Raw genomic sequence first — 20,635 nt, 5'->3', positions numbered from 1 at the left:
TCAGATTTTGGCCATTATAAAATATTTAACCCAACTCTGTAAAAAAAAAATTAGCTGCGTAAATAATAATGCAGTATTGGGGAAAATGCCCCCTCCCTCTTAGGAAAATATCAGGGACATAATAATAATAATGAAAGTGTTTTAGGAAGAAGCCCTCTCCCCATTTTTGAGGTGTTCCAGGTAAGCAGCGATGGGCTGAATGACAGAGGCGTTCCAGGGTTAAATGGTGCCCAGAGACAAATTGTCTCCAGGACGCCCCCCCCCAGCCTCTGCCCCCAACCCCTGCTCTGCCCTTGATGCCCCCAAGCTGCACCCCCAGCCTCAGTGCTTTGTGCTTATAAAAGAAGGTCTCCGAGGCCGGGACTGCAGTCTCTTCTGGCCTGCCTGGAGGGGAGGTCAGAAGAGACTGCAGGCTGCCGGCTGGGAGCCCAGCTGGCAGGGGGGGAAGGGTGGGAGGGGGGAGTCCAGGGTGGATTGGGGGCGCTTGGAGGCATCAGGAAGTCCTGCTGCCTCATCGTTTTTGCGTGCCTCCGACGGGTCGAGGCACACGAAAATGACGAGACAGCAGGACTTCCTGGTCACACAGGGGGCTGATTTTGCGCCCCCCACGTGACCAGAAGAGTGGCGCCCAGGGACAAGGTGTACCCCTTGTCCCTAGGCAGATACACCACTGCTGAATGACGCTCCAAATGGCTGAGTGTTCACCTGGCCTCTTTTGTATCAGAGCCCCATTCTGATGGACTCGCTCCCAGCTGGCAGCCGGCAGTTCCTTCTGCCCTCCCCTTCAGAGTTGGAGTCCTAGATAAGATGCCACTTATACAAAGTCTAGCAGAGTAGACAGTGCTCAGTGGGGGGGGGGAGGGAGGTTGGAGAGTATTACTGAAGCTCCAAGGGGTAGTGATCCACCCTTGTGCCGCCGTCTACCCTAAACTTGCCCGAAGACTGGCGCGCAGGACTTAATCTTTCAGCTTAGATCATGTGCTACTTAATCCCAGAAAAAGCACCACACGGAGCAGCAATGCCATAAAGACATTTGTCATTATCGGCGCGAAAAAGTCAGCTGGACGCATTCCTCTTTCATTCCCTATGGCAGTGATGGCAAACCTTTTCGAGACCGAGTGCCCAAATTGCAACCCAAAACTCACTTATTTATCGCAAAGTGCCAACACGGCAATTTAACCCAAATACTGAGGTTTTAGTGTAGAAAAAATGGTTGACTCCAAGGTGTGTGTAAGTTTGGTGGTAGTCGGTGGCTTTGCTTTGAAGCAACCATGCAACTCTTCGAACGGGTGAATCATGACCCTAGGAGGGTTTACTCAGAAGCAAGCAAGCCCCATTGCCAGCAACCGAGCTTACGCCCAGGTAAAGGATCATGCTTTAGTTCTTCGCATGAAAATCAGTGGGGCTTAACAGCGCTTAACAGGGTTACCTACACTGCTTCCCCAAAACTAGGTCTTTGGTTTAATGCTAATAATCGAGCCCAAGTGGCTCAGGCCAGTGTGGTGGGGAGGGGGGGGGGACTCTGTTTGCAAGTGCCCACAGAGAGGGCTCTGAGTGCCACCTCTGGTACCCGTGCCATAGATTCACCACCACCGCCCTATGGAAATCTTTCGGGCCTTCATATCCGACTAATAAATATTTAGAAAGGAGAGATGTCAAGGAGGAGGGGGAGGTTAGATTTTTGCAGTATGGGCTGAGTGGGCTGCCCCTGACATTTTCTCCCGGCTTTTAAATTTTTAATTGCTCCATTACCGGCAAGGTGACTTTCTCGTTCTCTGTCTGCTCCCTGTAAAACTGCTGTTTGAAAAGCCACCCCTGAGTAGCACCTGGGCCAGGAGGGGTTCGAAACATCCGTGAAGAAGAAAAAGGATAAGAGTTCGGATTTATGTAAGGAGGCTCATGGTGGCTGACGAGCTCCTTTCCCTTCCTCTCCCCACAACCGACACCTTGTGAGGTAGGTGGGACTGAGAACTGTGCCTAGCCCAAGGTCACCCAGCAGGAATGTAGGAGTGCGGAAACACATCTGGTTCCCCGGATAAGCCTCTGCCACTCAGGTGGAGGAGTGGGGAATCAAACCCGGTTCTCCAAATTAGAATCCACCTGCTCTTAACCACTACACCAAGGTCTGGCTCACCCTGACTTGGATGGCCCGGGCTCACCTGATCTTGACTCCCAGAAGCCAAGCAAGGTCAGCCCTGGTTCGTACTTGGATGGGACACCACGGAGGAAGTTCAGGGTCAGTGCAGAGCAGCAGTGGCGTAGGAGGTTAAGAGCTGGTGTATCTAATCTGGAGGAACCGGGTTTGATTCCCCGCTCTGCCACCTGAGCTGTGGAGGCTGATCTGGGGAATTCAGATTAGCCTGTACACTCCCACACACGCCAGCTGGGTGACCTTGGGCTAGTCACAGCTTCTGGGAGCTCTCTCAGCCCCACCCACCTCACAGGGTGTTTGTTGTGAGGAGGGAAGGGCAAGGAAATTGTCAGCCCCTTTGAGTCTCCTGCAGGAGAGAAAGGGGGGAATATAAATCCAAACTCTACTTCTTCTTCTTCAGTGCACGGAGACAAGCAATGGCAAACCACCTCTGAATGTCTCTTGCCTTGAAAACTCCACTAGGGTTTGCCATGTGTCAGCTGCCCATCTCCTCACCATAAAATTTCAGCTCCTTAGCATCTTCCAGATTGCCAAGCGGTTCTCCACTCCTCCACGTTTTCCTCGCAGTCACCCTGCTGAGGCTACGATTACGCGACTGGCAGGAGGTCTCTCTGGCAAGAGAGTTTTTTGCCGCAAAGGACGACAGACTTACCAAGCAGAGGGTTCTGATGGGCAGTTTTTGCAGGCCGGCGATGGCTGCGATCTTGTTGTTCGCCAAGCTGAGGTAAGTCAGGCTCTGACATTTCTCCAGGCCGCGAATTTCCTCTATGTCGTTGTCTGTATGTCAAGATCGGACTTAAGGAACATCAGCGTGTGCAGAATATGGAACGGGCCAGAGGACAAGCCACAAAAGTATCCTCAGGAATGCATGGAGAGACATGTGTTTTACCAGCTCTGGCGATGTCATGGCCCCCCCATGGCTATCTCATTCAAAGTCTATCTAAACTACATGGAAAATGCCCTGGCTAGAACTTTGGTGGGTCTCCGGGGGAAGAGAGCTTTGGAAGAAGCTCTCTTCCAGTTGCAATCCTAAGGACGCTCAGATTCAGGAAAGCATCAATGAGTAGTTATTCAGGTTAGTTAAAGGCTTTCATGGCCGGACTCAACTGGTTGTTGTGGGCTTTCCGGGCTGTGTGACCATGGTCTGGTAGATCTGGGCCACACAGCCCAGAGAGAGCCATAATAGATAATTACTTAGGCCCCTTCATACACCGCGCCAAAATAATGGATTTTCAAACCACTTTCACAGCTTTGTTTGCAAATTAGTTTTTTGCCATTCCGCACAGCTTCAAAGAGCACTGAAAGCAGTTTGAAAGTGCATTATTCTGCATGTGCGGAATGAGCCTTAGTTAGTTTACGGTTAACAACCAGTAAAACAATAATTTGTAAAAATCCAAGTTCCATATAATTCATAAAATTATTATCAAATTATAATTCAAATTCAAAAAAGCCAAATTCAAGATTATTTTACAAAGAAATAAGAAGGTTAACATATAAAATAGAACTGATTTTAACATTCCTCTATAAGAACTAAGGGTTTCCTATCCACCTGCTCTCTTGTATTTATTTACTAAAACACAAAACTGGGCTACGTTACTGGAAACTCTTTGGTCCTCGCCCAACAGCAAATAGTTCAGTTTTCATTTATTATCTTTTCCAGCCCATTCAGTCGGAACAGGGCATCAATAAGTAGGCATAAGAACACAAACGGGGAACCTGCAAGGACTTGTGGGGTGCATCTCACCCCACCCCCACCCCCCATTCCACCTTTCCCTTCCCTGAATGCCCCATAGCCTTTCCCTTCTCTTCTTCCCACTCACTGGCAAACTCTGTTAAAGATCAGCACCAGGGAATTGAGCAGTCTAGAATCCATTTTGACCCCCCCCCCCCTCCGAAAGTGTTAAGTAGTTTCATTACACCTCTGCACGCCCCCAGATCAGAATCATACATCCTGATGTTCTTGTTGGAGAAAACTACGCCAAGAATAAGACCGACAGTAATCTCACAATACTAGAACCAGGGGGCATTCATTGAAAATGCTGGGGGGAAGAATTAGGACTAATAAAAGGAAACACTTCTTCACACAACGTGTGATTGGGGTTTGGAATATGCTGCCACAGGAGGTGGTGATGGCCACTAACCTGGATAGCTTTGAAAGGGGCTTGGACAGATTTAAGGAGGAGAAGTCGATCTATGGCTACCAATCTTGATCCTCCTTGATCTCAGATTGCAAATGCCTTAGCAGACCAGGTGATCGGGAACAACAGCCGCAGAAGGCCATTGCTTTCACCTCCTGCCTGTGAGCTCCCAAAGGCACCTGGGGGGCCACTGCGAGTAGCAGAGAGCTGGACGAGATGGACTCTGGTCTGATCCAGCTGGCTTGTTCTTATGTTCTTAAAATCTAGTTGACAGTTGTCAGATGACTCAGCCTCATTCTGGGCCTAATTGAAGCTGCAATATAATTGGACAGAGACATGTATATAAGACTGAACTGTATTTGCCTTTGCGTGACTTCGGTCTCCACACTGCCTGGCAGGTGCTGGCGGAAACTGTAGTCCATAACTGTAGTCCATAACTGTAGTCTATAACATCTCGCAGCAGCTTATAATATTCCCTCCCTCCTCCCCCCACCACTAAAAAATCCAGGCCCCTTGGGAGGGAGGTGGGCCTGAGAGAATTGTGACTGGCCCAAGGTCATCTGACAGGCTTCACGTGGAGGAGCGGGGAATCAAACCTGGCTCTCCGGGTTGGAGTGTGCCGCTCACAAGAACGAGTGTGGAATCGAACCCGGTTCTCCAGGTTAACCACCACACCACGTCGATCTCAACCACTACACCCTGCTAACTCTTGGGTAGATGTGTCCTTCAATAAAAGAGTGACTTGGGACTTGGGATAACGTTTTCCTTTAAATTCTTGACATGCTCAGTTTGTGGCACCTCCATTTAAGGATCTCGAGTTAACAGCAGTCGGGGAAGGACTTTCTCGCCAGAGACCGGCTGCCAGTCAGAGCAGACCGTGCTGAGGTAGACTGAGCAATGGTCTGACATGGGATAAGTCAGCTTCAGGTGTTGCTATGACAAGATGTAAGTCCGACTCATCAGAGAGGTTAAGGTCACTAAGCAGGGGTGTAACGAGGCAAACTGTAGCCCTGGGCAAAATCTGAGTTAGATGCCCCCCCCCCCTCCATGGGCAACCACTCCACCACGACCAATTTTTTTTTTGCACCAGGACATTGGTGCCTGCAGGGGGTGCATTTGTAGACATATCAGCACCAAAATTTCAGCGTATCATCAGGAGACTGTCCTTATGCTACCCCCCAGGTTTGGTGAGGTTTGGTTCAAGAAGTCCAAAGTTATGGACTCCCAAAGGGGGTGCCCCCATCCCCCATTGTTTCCAGTGGGAGCTAATAGGAGATGGGGGGCTACAGTTTTGAGGGTCCATGGCACGGACCCAAACTCAAACATGCCAAACCTGGAAGTATCGAACTGATCTCCTGATGAACCCTGGACCACAGAACTGTGCCTACGAAATGTCCCCCAGCCTGCAACCCCCATTGACAGCAATGAAGAAAACTCAATGCAGAACAAAGATTCTTAGGCAAATTTCAGGATGTTCCTGCAGGGGGCGCATTTCTGGATGTATCGGCACCAAAATTTCAGGATATCATCTGGAAACTCTCCTGATGGGACCGCCCAAGTTTGGTGCAGTTTGGTTTAGGGGGTCCAAAGTTATGGACCTTCAAAGGGGGTGCCCCATCCCCCATTCTTTGCTAAGGAGACTTACCATCCCCCATTCTTTGCTAAAGTCAGACTTACTAGGAATACAGGCAGCAGAATACGGACTGGTTCACTCACTTGAGCTGTCCGTACTGTCTTTTGCAATAGCACCTGGAATAACCACCGCACAGGTGTGGGGGGGACAGGTGTGCATGAAAGCAGTGGAGTGTGTGGTCCCGCCTGGCAGCATCGGCTTGGACTCCCCTTCCCCTCCACCAGGCCTTTTAGGATTCTTGTGGTTGAGTCATTAAGAGCCCATCCAATCACTCTGAAAAGCAAGGCACTCTGAAGAGGAGCAGCAGTGGTGTAGGAGGTTAAGAGCTCATGTATCTAATCTGGAGGAACCGGGTTTGATGCCCAGCTCTGCCGCCTGAGCTGTGGAGGCTTATCTGGGGAATTCAGATTAGCCTGTACACTCCCACACACGCCAGCTGGGGGACCTTGGGCTAGTCACAGCTTCTCGGAGCTCTCTCAGCCCCACCCACCTCACAGGGTGTTTGTTGTGAGGGGGGAAGGGCAAGGAGATTGTAAGCCCCTTTGAGTCTCCTGCAGGAGAGAAAGGGGGGATATAAATCCAAACTCCTCCTCCTCCTCCTCTTCCTCCTCCTCCTCTTCTTCTTCTTCTTCTTCTTCTTCTTCTTCTTCTTCTTCTTCTTCTTCTTCTTCTTCTTCTTCTTCTTCTTCTTCTTCTTCTTCTTCTTCTTCTTCTTCTTCTTCTTCTTCTTCTTCTTCTTCTTCTTCTTCTTCTTCCTTCTTCTTCTTCTTCTTCTTCTTCTTCTTCTTCTTCTGTGGACAGAAGCGTTGCTGTTGGATCGGTTCTTGCAATCCAGCAAAGCAAGTTAAAGCACAAGGGCTTTGTATCCAGGTGATGCAGAGCGACTCAGCTTGTTTATTCTTTCCCCGAGAATCTCAGGGGGGAATAATGACTTTTGACCAGCCTCCTTCTGTAAGGTGCTCAGCTCCTTGACCGGCAGGGAGCAGAAATCACGAATTCTGGCATTCTTCTTCCCCTCCAAGCATCACCAGCAACACAGACATCTCCAAAGTTTCATGAGCTACTTGCCGAGTTTTGCCCTCCTTCTCTGTTGCCAACATCCCTCTTTAACATCCTACCACAGGGGTGGCCAACCTATGGCGCTCCAGATGTTCATGGACTACAATTCCCATCAGCCCTGCCAGCATGGCCAATTGGGAATTGTAGTTCATGAAGATCTGATGGGAATTATTATTATTATTATTATTATTATTATTATTATTATTATTATTATTATTATTATTATTATTATTATTATTATTATTATTATTATTATTATTATTAATTAAATCTAATAGACCGCCCTACTCCCTAAGGGCTCAGGGCGGTCCACAAAACAATCAGCATTTGAATACAACAAATAGTTTCAGTTAAAACAATACATAAATTAAACATTAAAACACTAGCAGCAGTGATCTTCCACAATTAAAATAAGTAGATGATGTCCGGCATTAACCCCCCGGGAGGGGACTGGCCGATATTCAGTCAGCAGATGACAAAGCTGTAGGAGCAACAAAGAATTGTAGTCCATGAACATCTGGAGAGCCACAGGTTGCAGACCCCTGTGCCTAGATTCATCCAACTCTCCCTCTCGGATTCTTCTAAGGATTGTACAATGGCGGCTGATTGGGAGACAGACACCTGACTGGGATTTCAGCAGCGGCGGCGGCGGCGGCAGCAGCAGCAACAGCGGCGGCGGCGGCAGCAGCAGCAGCAGCGGAGGAGGAGGAGGAGGAGGAGGAGGAGGAGGAGGAGGAGTTTGGATTTATATCCCCCCTTTCTCTCCTGCAGGAGACTCAAAGGGGCTGACAATCTCCTTGCCCTTCCCCGCTCACAACAAACACCCTGTGAGGTAGGTGGGGCTGAGAGAGCTCCGAGAAGCTGTGACTAGCCCAAGGTCACCCAGCTGGCGTGTGTGGGAGTGTACAGGCTAATCTGAATTCCCCAGATAAGCCTCCACAGCTCAGGCGGCAGAGCCGGGAATCAAACCCGGTTCCTCCAGATTAGATACACGAGCTCTTAACCTCCTACGCCACTGCTGCTCCTAGTTCTACAAAGACTAGTTCTATAAAGTGGCTTGTCACCCATAAAACATCACAAGATTCCTTTGTTATTTTTGCTGCAGCGGATTAACACGGCCGCTCCTCAGGAAGATCAGTCCTCTGGCGCGCCGTTGGATTTTAATCCGGTTTTATGAACCCACCTCCCGAGCCTTCCGGAGACAACGGACAAGGGATTAAAACAAGATCAATATCCAACTGATTTCTAAACCGAGCTGGCTCATGGAACAAAGCGTCGTGTATTTGTGGGAAAGGCCCCGGTGGTAAACGAAAGGCTCTTCAGACTTTCCTCTAAAAACTCCATTCTCCAAAAAAGGATACTGTCCAATATGAGTTTTTTAAGTGACTGGTAGGCAGAGAGGTCCTGCATTGCCGGGATAGCGTTGAATGAAAAGTTAACTTCCTGCAGAGGGAGGGATGAAAAGAAAGAAAAAATGACACACGCCTGAGACTTCCTAGAAGAAGAGTTGACTCTTGTACCCTTTAAGTGAGCTCGTGTTTAAGGCATTACGCGGCCTGGGACCCTCGTACCTTCGGGACCGCATTACCCCATATGTCCCTACTCGGCCTCTGCATTCAGCAGAGGCCAATTTGCTGGTGGTCCCCGGCCCCTCAATGATGCGGCTGGCCTCCACACGGGCCAGGACTTTTACAGCGCTGGCCCCGGCCTGGTGGAACACCCTTCCTCCAACTGTCTGGGCCCTGCGGGCCCTGTAAGACCGTGTTGTTCCACCGGGCCTTTGGAGTGCCAAGCCGCTGATATGGTGCCCCCTGCTGCTCCTTGCCCTGGCACTGGTACATCAGAGCCCTCATATTGAGGGGCCTGCCGTCCCCCTCTTGGGGTGGGTTGAAATTGAGGCTTGGATGCCTTTTGTTTAAATGTTAATTATTAGCTGCTGTTTTTATGTATTTTAAGATGTTTTATTGATGGAGCCTATGTATTGTGTTGTATTGGATTTGCTCCTGTTTTATGTTTATATTATGTTGTTCACCGCCCGGAGCCCTTCGGGGATCGGGCGGTATAGAAATTGAAACAATAAAAAAATTAAATAAATAAATAAGGTGGCTTGAAAACTTCTTTTCTCTTCCTCTCCCCACCTCAGGCCTCTAGTGAGGTAGGTGGGGCTGAGAGAGTTCCGAGAGAACTGTGACTAGCCCTAAGTCCCCCAGCAGGCTTCACATGGAGGAGAGACCCGACTCATCCAGCACACTCTCTTTTTGAACTGTTACCATCCCGCAGACGATACAGGTCTATCAAAACTAGGACAAAGAGGCTTAGAGACAGCTTCTACTCTAGAGCTGTGGCTATGTTAAACTCCGTGGCTTCGTGTTGATGTGTTTGGGGCTGTGTAGGGATGGGTGGAGGAAGGGGAGAGTGAGGATGGGGTATGAGTCTGAAATTGTGTGCATTGAGGAATGCTGCTGTAAATTTCGTTGTGCGTGCACAGTGACAATAAAATGCTTATGCTTATGCTATCACTAAAAAGACTCTCATGTGCCCACCAGACGGTGGGACAGTTAGAAAGGATTGTACATGTAATCTTAACTCCCAGGCAACATAAAAAGATACTGAAAATTAAGTGCTGAACTCAATACTTGGGAAATCTTCTAAAAGTAGTTCTTGTTGTTGGTGACAATTTAGAATCCGGGACCGGCCAAAGATTTCCTGGTAACGCACTTAAAGGCAACTTCAACGTACGTATGTTGTTGTGCGGTACACTGGGATCCTGTTCTCCCAAAAGTCCAGTTGAAACTGGAACTGATGAATCTCTGAAGTGTAATCTGTTGTAACTCCATGGACGTAGGTAAGGGGGGGTTCTTGGGTTTGAACCCCCCCTCATTCATGTCTGAAGCTCCGCCCCTCCGTTTGTGGGTTTTTAAAACATTTTAGTGCTTTTTTGGTTTTCGGCCTGCAGGGGGTGCATTGTTTGGGCTAGCAGCACCAAACTTTCAGGGATTGTTTGGGGGGCTCTCCTGATGATACTAACCGGGTTTGGTGAGGTTTGGTTCAGGGGGCCCAAAGTTATGGACTCCCCAAAGGGGGTGCCCCCATCCTCCATTGTTTCCAATGGGAACTAATAGAAGATGGGGGCTACACCTTTGAGGGTCCATAACAGGCTCCATTTTCCCTCTATGCCTCTGCCCAGAGGGGCGGGGGCAGGGGAGTCTGCCATCCCCGACCTCGGAGAGCTGCTTTTATAAGCGCTAGGCCGGGGGCGGGGCTTGGGGAGGCATGGCCGTGCCCTAGGGGCGGGTGGGGGTGTGGCCACACCCCCGAGTCCCCCCATAAAAAATCTATACCTACGTCCCTGTGTAACTCCAATCAATAAACCAATTCCAGTTTAAACTGCGTCTGATTACTGGGAGAACTCGGAGCATGACAGTTTGCCAAGGCCTGGGCTTTCCTGCCAAGCTATCCTGATAAGAATGATCCCTCCCCACAATGTCCCGTTACCAAGCAAAAGCTAATTCCCTGGGTCCGCCCCCAGCTTGTTTCTCTCCCGAGGCCGCTGCTGAGATAAGCAGTCAGGTAGCACCCATCCTGGGAAAGGCAATTCATTAAGCCCACGACCTTCCACAAAGTAAAACTCTAACCCAGACCTGGGCATTATACGGCCCGCGGGCCACGTCCGGCCCGCCAGATGACTCTGACTGCCCCCCCCCCTGCCTTGCTGGGGAGCGAGGCGTCTTTGAAAGCCCCGCAGAAGCCGGCAACCAAGGCAACCGGCTTCTGCGGGGCTTTCAAAAGCACCAGTCGATGAAAAAAGTAGGTCAAGGGACTTAAGTCTCCCCACTTGCTTGATTGTCACAGTGGACAACGATGCAGGTAGGTTAAGCCTGTGATTCTTTGTGCCAAATAGTGTTGTATATGCAGAACTGTGGCCACTAATTCCAAGTTGATCTGTGCACCTGTCTGTCACTTATCAGCCCCTATTATGCAGAACTGAGTTCAGCCTTTTGGCCCGGCCCTCCACAATATTTTCTGTTTCTTATGCGGCCCCTTGGAAAAAATAATTGCCCACCCCTGCTCTAACCCAAATAACACACAAGAACCGTCAGGTACCCCATCCTCCCCTGGAGAAATAGAAAGGTGAACCAATATGGAACTAGGTCTTGACAGTTCCCCCAGGTTAATGCCACAGGTAGCAGAGGTAGAGTGCATGAAGGAGCCTTCCTTGATACCCGGGGCTACTTTAGTATTACAAGTCTCTTAGGTGGAGAAAGACAGATTAAACAAAGACGACTGGTTATTACCGGTTTTTATTTTCCTGACACCGCAAAAACCCTGCACAACTGACATTGGCACAAAGAATTTAATTTGTGCTTGTGTGTGTAATAATTTTTTATTTGTACTCTAAAATCTTTCCAACTTCCAAGACACGCAGAGCGATAAAAAAATCACCACTTATTCCATGTAAGTTTCTTCTGCACGAAATATTAACCCTTAAATCCTAAAAAGCTATTTTTTTTAGCGCTTGGTCATTAAACATCCCGATAACAATTATCATCGCTAATAAAAAGTCTCACTTTTCTATATGGGTTCTTATTTCAACTTTCAAAACCACTAATCGGGCACAAACTGTTTAGAAGTGATACTGGCAGGAATCCTGAAGCTAATCTTCACCTGGAAAAAAGTGAAATTTTCACCTATGGCTGGGACGCAGCTTGCTTTTTTGGATCTTATCCAAATCGCTTAGATCAGACTATATTACATCGCTCAAGGGCCACATCCGCCTGCCGATGACTTGACTGGCTCCTCTGTCGCGGTTAAGCAGGCGCTTTAAAGCCCCAGAAATGCTGTCTGGCTGCTGTATTCTGTGGGGCTTTCAAAAGCACCTCACCCCCCTGCCTTTTGGCCCGGCCCTCCACAATATTTTCTGTTTCTTATGTGGCCCCATGGAAAAAATAATTGCCCACCCCTGGCTTAGATGGATACTCCCCACTCTTTTTTGATATCATGGGCACGTAGAGGAACATTTTCAGATGCTAACCAGGAACTGTGCAATTCTCTTTACTTGGGGGTTCATGTGCATGAAAATATAAGCATACTTTGGAAGTCCTATCAGGCTTCTTTGTTGGAATATCACTTTTGCGGTAGCTAAATTTCTGTCTATGGCAGCTGTCATGGAAGATGCTATCACTACAGTAAAGGGAAGTCACATATGACTGTGAAAAGCATCTTTGCCTTTTGATCTCCTGAAGGGAGGACAGGAAGCCATACAAAGGTGCCAGGATGAAACTTCAAAGGGTTTTCCTGAGAGGGGGAAAACAAAGGTTTTTGAATTCCATCTTGAGACGTGGTCAGAGAAGCATCTCTGGGCCATGGGTTCCCGGAATGGGGACAAGGAACCAAAAGGGAGGTAACCAGCTGAGTAACCTCCATGCATCTAAGTTTTATTTCTGTTTTTCAACAAAAATCATTGAGACCTCAGCTAGTTGGAGTTATTGGAGAAAAGAATCCAGGTTTTTACTGAAACAAGCGTGGCTCTCCCAGGCTTGCTTTCATGATAGCAGCAATGATTAGGGCTTTGACTTTTAACTTGGATTATGAGGTTAATTGCTGGTTTTAATTTGCCTGGTTTTAAATCTGCATATTTCCAATTTGTTTTCATTTATTTGTCTTTTAAACTTGTTCAAAATCTTTAAATTCTTTTAAACATATGACTGCGGATCTATTGATTGTAAATAACATACTACAACTACTACTATCTTCTTTGGGGAGACCTGAATTCCCCAAATCACACTCTCTTCTTTACCTGGAGATTCTTAGGCGGTTTGAAGTCGAAGTACGCGGTCAGTTCATTATTGGAAACATCCAGGTCCAGCAAGTGAGGCATGTGGCTGACACAGGAGAGGTCTGCAAAAGGAGAAAGACGGGAAAAGCAAAGATGGGAAATGGAAGGAGGGATAGAATTGATCTGCATTTAAATACCACGGCTGTGTATGGGGCTAAAATTTTACTAGGAAAAATATAAGCTAAATGCCTCTCTTTATAAGTTAGGGAAGGCGGCATTGTGCAGCCCCAATCTTCACTATCTTTAAGAGTGCAATGTCAACGTTAGCCTAAATAAACTCAAAAATACACACGTTGCACTCTGTATATTGATCTTACATATAATTAAACAACTTAACACTTCTATCGGTATTTACATTTCCTTATTTCTCTGACAAAGTTCTTAAAGATACAACATTAAGTCTTCCAACTCTTATAACTAAACATAAATAATCTCTTAGTCCATTCAATTCTTTGTTCAGAAACAAAGCTTCAGTTCCATATAGTCCATATTCCAATTCTGTAGGTTCTACATAAAAACGTCTCGCCCGTATAGAACGTTTTTCGTGCGTCTTCCTCATTATGCCAGTGTGTTCAATCAACTTCCAACAGTTCTTTGAGGCTTCTAATGGGTATATTGGCTCTCTGTTAAGAGTTGCCCGCTCCCATCTCTGCCTGCCGTTTGTTGTATGTTGTATCTTTAAGAACTTTGTCAGAGAAATAAGGAAACGTAAATACCAATAGAAGTGTTAAGTTGTTTAATTATATGTAAGATCAATATACAGCCAGAGTGCAACGTGTGTATTTTTGAGTTTATTTAGGCAGCCCCAATCTTGCCAGATCTTAGAAGCTAAACAGGGTAAATACTTGGATGGGAGACCACCAAGAAAGACTCTGCAGAGGAAGGCAACAGCAGACCGTCTCTGCTTCCCACTTGCCTTGAAAGCCCTTTGCTGGGATTACCATAAGTCATCTCAAGTTGACAGCACAAGCCTATGCATAACTTGAGCAGATATGCGTGACATTAGAGGCTGCTGCTGTTAACAGCTACACCATGTGCTATTTGAGTGCTCTAACCATTATACCACACAGGCTCTCACTGACTCATACAATATTAAGAGTTGTGGTATCAGTTCTTGGCCTGTCCTCAGGTGATAGCCAGGGAAGGACCTCTGTTGTATGTATGTATGTATGTATGTATGTATGTATGTATGTATGTATGTATGTATGTATGTATGGATGGATGGATGGATGGATGGATGGATGGATGGATGGATGGATGGATGGATGGATGGATGGATGGATGGATGGATGGATGGATGGATGGATGGATGGATGGATGGATGGATGGATGGATGGATGGATGGATGGATGGATGGATGGATGGATGGAGTTTATATTTATATACCGCCCTCCCCCGGAGGGCTCAGGGCGGTGAACAACAAAACAGAAATAGAGCACATAAACCAAAGACTAAAATCCATTAAATATTAATTAAGTTGGCCCTATATAAAATAAAATAATCCCTACCCCATTAAAATGCAGCATACTAAAATCAACATAATAGATGGCACCTACTATCAAATCCCCTAAAAACCAGAAAGGAGGAGGGGGGGCAGGATCCACTGATGTTATAGGGGGCCATCAGCGCCAGGTGCTACATACAGCCCCAAGCACCACCATCCATTGGTCTGATTCTTTCTGAGATGGCTCCTAATGTCTAATCTAAGTTTCATAACTGACATGGCTGTTTGCATTTTATTTCCGCATAATAAACCGGATGATAATCTTTACGTTCTAGTTGCTGAGCACATGTCATTACAGCTTTCTGTATGGGCTACAGTGCAGCCGTCCCATCTTTCTCTAGGATATCCAGTATCCTATTCACAGAGCAGCAGGAGGTAGAAGCCGTGAATTGCTTTTTGTAATAAGAGAACTGCCCCGGTTGGCTGCATTCCCCCTTCTCCGTAATCGGAAATGGTTTTACGACCAAGGAATTGAAAGAAGTGGACCTCATACCGTTGATTCTATTGTGGGAAAGATCCAGCTTCTCGAGGTGAAGCGATATTATTTGGAGAGAGGATAGCTCCCGTTGCTCAGCAAAGCGGTCCCTACTTGAGGAAAGAGATTGAAAGGGTGGGACTGGTCCTTCTCTCTATAGGGCACTGAGGTACGAGGCAAAAAGATAATCACACACTGGTCTGATAAGAAAAGGCCAAACTTTTGAGCCACACCACTCTTGAGCCAGCGTGGTATATAGTGATTAAGGGCAGGTGCACTCTAATCCAGAGAACCGGGTTTGATTCCCCGCTCTGTCGCTTGAGCTGCGGAGGCTTATCTGAGGAACCAGATCAGCTTGTGCACTCCAACACATGCCAGCTGGGTGACCTTGGGCTAGTCACAGTTCTTGGGAGCTCTCTCAGCCATACCCACCTCACAGGGTGTTTGTTTTGGGGGGGCAGGAGGGAACAGCTGCTGGGTCACCACAGTTTCAGAGGAGACCCACATTATTCTTCAATTGAACGTGCAAGATTTTTAGGCAGGGATTATACTAATGCGCCATTACGCATATTGGGTTTTCATGTTATTTTGTACTATTGGTGCTGTGTTTTTAATTCTATCGTCAACCACCCTGAGTCTGACCTTGGCCAGGTATGGGTAAGGTATAAATATAATAAAAGTAAAATAAATAAAAAATAGATTCGACTTCAGTAGCCCCTTAGAGATCAACGAGGTTCTGCGGGGTAGAAGCGTTCCAGTGTCAGCATCTTGGATGCTCGAAAGCTCATACCATGAAAACCTGCTTGATCTCTAAGGAGCTACTGGACTTGGAGTCCTAGTTCAGGGTGCATCCAACTGTGGCCCTCTCCAGATGTTCTCGTAGAGCTCACTAAGTTATTTGTGAGTCCAGTGTGAGCTTAACCTTTTTTTGAGACCGAAAAGTGCCCAAATTGCAAACCTCCAAAACCCATTTTATTTATTTGCAAACTGCCAACACTTCAACTGGCAATTTAACCCTGAATACTGAGGTTTTAGTTTTAAGAAAGAAATGGTTAATGGCTCCGGGGCATGCGTTACTCCAGGGAGTAAGCTTTTAGTGAAGCAACCGTTACAAGCAACGCTTCAAGCGTGGTGAATCCACGCGATCCTAGGAGGGAGGGTTTTACTTCCAGAAGCAAGCCCCATTGCCAGCAGCCAGAAGCTTACTCCCAGGTAAAGGATCATGCCCAGGCCAGCCTAGATGTGTGTGTGTGTGTGGGGGAGTGATTTGCCACCCCCCTCCCACATGATGAACTCCTGTCTTGCTTGAAAGTGCCCAAAAGAGGGGCTCTGAGTGCCACCTCTGGCACTCGTGCCATAGGTTCGCCACCACTGTTGTAGTCCATGAACATCTGGAGGGCCACAGTTGGACACCCCTGGTCTAGCTGCTTAACACAGCACTTCTTCCGCACAAATTACAAAATACTTTTTCTGATGAAGCTGCCTTCTACTGAAACATATCCTTGGTCCATGAAGGTCAACATGGTCTATTCAAGCTGTCAGTGGCTCTCCAGGGTCTCAGGAAGAGGTCTTTCATGTCACCTACAAACGGGGGACCTGATCTCTGTTGCCTGGGGATCGAACCCGGGACCTTGTGCATGCCAAGCGGATGCTCTGCCACTGAGCCACGGCACCTCCTCTCACACGTGAAAGGCGGCTTCCACTGAATGACACCCTCGATCGAGCAGAGTGAATATTGCCTGCTCAGGCTGGCAGCGATTCGCCAGTGGAGGTTATTCACACTGACTACCCGTCCCCTTTTTAGACTGTAGATGCCAGGGATTGAAATCAGGACTTCTTGTATTTATTGATTTTATTTTTTAAATTTGTACCCCACCCTTCTCCAAGGGGCTCAGGCCGGCAACAACATTTTAAAACAAACACAGTAAAATCATAGTAAATATGTTAAAACAGTTAACAATCATTGCTAAAAATTATATAAAATGTATATTATATGTTTTAAATTGTTTTATGACTGATGGACACCACCCTGAGCCTTTGGGGGAGGGCGGTATATAAATATGATAAATAAATAAATAAATAAATAAATAAATAATAAGCCTAACTCCAGATGGCGATTTACAGAAGAAGAAGAGTTTGGATTTATATCCCCCCTTTCTCTCCTGTAGGAGACTCAAAGGGGCTGACAATCTCCTTGCCCTTCCCCCCTCACAACAAACACCCTGTGAGGTGGGTGGGGCTGAGAGAGCTCCGAGAAGCTGTGACTAGCCCAAGGTCACCCAGCTGGCATGTGTAGGAGTGCACAAGCTAATCTGAATTCCCCAGATAAGCCTCCACAGCTCAGGCGGCAGAGCGGAGAATCAAACCGGGTTCCTCCAGATTAGATACCACGGAGGCTCCTTAACCTCCCTACATGCCACTGCTGCTCCTTAAGTTAATATGTCCCTCCTCGGCCCCCCATTTGAGGCCGGAAAAAAGATAACAGGAATAGCTCTGTTTCTTTACAGCCCCCTGGCGGATACTACTCAAGAATCCCTTGCGAGGGCCACAGATCTCAATCGGGAGCATATTCCACCAGGTAGGAGCCAGGACCAAAAAGGCCCTGGGCCTTGTCGAGGCCAGTCGGATGGTTTTCAGGTCAGGGATTTCCAGGAGGTTCCCCTCTGAAGAATGGAGGGACCAACTAGGGCAGTACGCCAAGCAGATGACTACCGCTGAGCCGTGGCCGATCCCCACTGATGTACTGCATGCTGCACTGGAGTAATATTGCCAGTGGTGGGATCCAAAAATTTTAGTAACAGGTTCCCATGGGGGTGGGATTCAAACTGTGGCGTAGCGCCAATGGGGCGTGGCCGGGCATTCCGGGGCGGGGCTGTGGCAAGGACGCAGCCGCTGCGCCGGTCCTTGGGCAGGAAACTAATGCACGCAGGCGCAGGCTGCCACACACGCCGGTGCACCTCCTGCTAGACTGCTTCAAGTTCTGCGCGCTACTGCTGAGAGGAAGGGGCGTGACCCTAAAGGCAAAAATCATCCACGTGGCAAAATCACCAATTAAGTAACCCCCTCTGCGGCACAACACAAATCATTAGTAACCTGCTCTCCGGGGAACCTGGCGAGAACCTGCTGGATCCCACCTCTGAATACTCATCGGGCCGTGGGATGCCACGCATAATCAGGGGCTTTATAGCAAAAGAAACCTCTCAAATGAGTCCATGGTGCAGGTTTTAAGTGAGGAGAGAGGATCACAGATCATTGATAATGACTGCAAAAGATAGAGTCCGAGGGTTCACTCTACGGTAAGTGAAGAGATTGAGGTAGATGCAAATCTCCGTGCCAGGGGCTGATTTGGCCCAGAGTTGTGCAAGGCCTCCTCGAAACAGTGTCTTCTATCCAGCACGCCATCAAATTCCCTCCTGAGGGGGGAGAGAGGAGCGCAACTCCGTGGAGGGGAGTGCTGAGGGCCAATCAGGAGTGGGTAGATCCAGCCCAAGTAGATGTTGGGTGCCCATTCTGGGAGTGGTTTCAGATTGAGCCCGATCTCTGATCAGGTCTTGGAAGCTAAGCACGGTCAGCCCTGGATTTACGTACTTGCATGCTGGGACACCACGGAGGAAGTTCGGGGTCGGCGAACGAGCAAGACAAGCGCAGTGCCAAACCACCTCTGAAATGCTCCGTGCCTTGAAAACTCCACTCAGGGTTTGCCAAGTGAGTTGAAAACTGCTACATTCAGCGTCCCTCAGCAGAAAATTTGAGTTCGTAGCATCTTTCCCAGACGCTGCCAAGGTGGTTTCCTCCACTCCATGTGTTTCTCTCTCGCGAGTCACCCCTGCGGGGAGGCTACGATTACCGCCAACGCTGGCAGGAGGTGGCTCTGGCAAGAGAGTTTTTTTTGCCGCAAAGAATCGACATTGTGACTCTGGCTACCAAGCAGAAGGGTTCCTGATGGGCAGTTTTTGCAGGTCCGGCGATGGCCAGTGATTCTTGCTTTGTTCGCCAAGCTGAGCTAAGTCAAAGGCACTGACATTTCTCAGGCCGCAAATCTCCTCTATGTCGTTGTCTGCATGTCAAGATTGGACTTAAGGAACATCAGCGTGTTGCAGAATATGGAACGAGCAAGTTCTCTTCTTCTTCCTTGTAGTCTCTAATCTAAGTACTAACCAGGGCCAATAGTGTTTAGCTTCTGAGATCTGCTGAAACCAAGCTAGCCTTGGAGCCAGCAAAAGATAATGTTGAGAGGTGGCCGGCCGTTGCCTGCCCTCTTACGCATAGCTTAATCCCTGGATTTTCCTTTGGTGGTCTCCCCATTTCCAAGAGTTCCCGTAATTTCTTCTTTCTAGCAGAGTGTCACCCTTAAGAGCCTCAGGCATGCCTGTGATTATTAGAGTAGCAACCCCCCTCAAAAATAACTCCCAGAGTTCTCACCTTGTAGTGCCTCCTCTCGCCCACTTGCCGATTCTTTCCCGTAATTTTAAGAGTAGCACCCCTCCCAACATAACTCCCGTAATTCTCCCTGTAGGTGCACTCCTCTCACCCACTTGCCGATTCTTCTTCCCGTAGAATTTTAAAGAGTAAATTCACACCTCCCAAAATAACTCCCCGTAGTCTCCTCCCCTGTGGTGCCTCCTCTCACCCACTTGCCTATTGGCTCTTTTCCTCGGTTAATTTTAAGAGGTAGCAATCCCTCACAAAATAACTCCCTGTAGTTCCCTCCCTGTAGTGCCTCCTCCTCACCCACTTGCCTATGGTCTTTTCCTTAAATTTTAAGTGAGTAGCACCCTCACAAAATAACTCCCTGTAGTTCCCTCCCCTGTAGTGCCTCCTCCTCACCCGGCTTGCCTATTCTCCTTTCCCCTAATTTTAAAGAGTAGCACCCCCCTCCCACAAAACCTCCATTCCTCCCCTCACCTCCTCTCCTATTTCCCCCATTGCACCCCTCCATTATTCTCCCTTCACCTCCACCACCTTTCCATTCCACTCCATTCTCCCTCACCACCCCTTCCATGTTCCTTCCATTCCATTCCACCACTATTCCCTCCTCCATTCCTCCCCTCCACCACTATTCCCCTATTCCACCCCTTTCCATTCTCCCTCCACCACCATTCTTTCCATTCCACTCTCCACTCTCCACCACCACTATTTCCATTCCACCCCTCCATTAAATTCTCCCTGTTACCTCCCTCCACCCTCTTTTCCCATTTCACCCCTCCTCCATTCGTTCTCCCATTACCTCCACCACCTATTTTTCCACCCCTCCTCCATTCCATTCTCCATGTTACCTCCCCTCACCACCTTCTTTCACCCCTCCTCCATAGTCCCTCTCCACCACTGTCCCTCTTTCCTCCACTGGTGCCTCCACCACTATTCTTTCCCATTTCACCCCTCCACTCCGTTCTCCACCACCTATTCTTTCCATTCCTTCCCTCCTGTCTCCTCCATGGTGCCTCCTCTCACTATTTTTCCATTCCGTCCTTCCTCTGTCTCCATTCTCCCTCCTCACCCCTATTCTTTTCCATTTCCGTGCCTTCTCTTTCATTCGTTCCTCCCTGCCGTTACCTCCTCTCACCTTCTTTCCTTCCTCCTTCTCTTTCCGTGCCAGTTCCTCCCTGTGGTCCTCTCACTGTTCGGTCCTCCTCCGTTCTCCATGGGTGCCTCCTCTCCTTTCTTCTTTTCCTCCAGCTGGGTTCTCCTGTGGGTCCTCCTCACTTGTCTTTCCCTCCTGTCCTCCGTGTTTCTCCTGTGGTGCCTCCTCACTATTTTTCCTCTTTCCATGCGTTCTCCACTGTGGTCCTCCTCTTTCTCTGTGTGGGTTCTCCCTGTGGTCCACGCCTGTTCCTCCAT

At 48.2% G+C, this 20,635-nt stretch overlaps 1 protein-coding gene across 1 annotated transcript; it reads right to left on the bottom strand.

Annotated features, from left to right (window-relative positions):
- Positions 1-2,627: 2,627 nt before the first annotated feature.
- Positions 2,628-20,635, bottom strand: LOC125435283 (leucine-rich repeat and guanylate kinase domain-containing protein-like). Its single transcript, XM_048501471.1, has 5 exons — positions 20,361-20,635; positions 14,816-14,907; positions 12,780-12,880; positions 8,344-8,425; positions 2,628-2,929 (listed from the first exon to the last, which is right to left on the bottom strand). Exons 1-5 carry the CDS (start codon positions 20,633-20,635, stop codon positions 2,628-2,630), a joined length of 852 nt encoding a protein of 283 aa, XP_048357428.1.

The sequence above is a fragment of the Sphaerodactylus townsendi genome, linkage group LG06, assembly GCF_021028975.2.
Source record: "Sphaerodactylus townsendi isolate TG3544 linkage group LG06, MPM_Stown_v2.3, whole genome shotgun sequence".
Lineage (NCBI taxonomy): Eukaryota > Metazoa > Chordata > Lepidosauria > Squamata > Sphaerodactylidae > Sphaerodactylus > Sphaerodactylus townsendi.
The sequence above is the reverse complement of the archived record's forward strand: the minus strand, read 5'-3'. Positions and strand labels throughout refer to the sequence as shown.

Coding starts and splice junctions, on each gene's coding strand:
- LOC125435283 (XM_048501471.1), bottom strand. CDS start 20,635: ATGGAGGAACAGGCGTGGACCACAGGGAGAACCCACACAGAGAAAGAG. Junction 14,908..20,360: donor AGAAGGAGGAAGGAAAGAAG/GTGAGAGGAGGT, acceptor TTCCTCAAGTAG/GGACCGCTTTGCTGAGCAAC. Junction 2,930..8,343: donor TAAAAAACTCATATTGGACA/GTATCCTTTTTT, acceptor CTTGACATACAG/ACAACGACATAGAGGAAATT.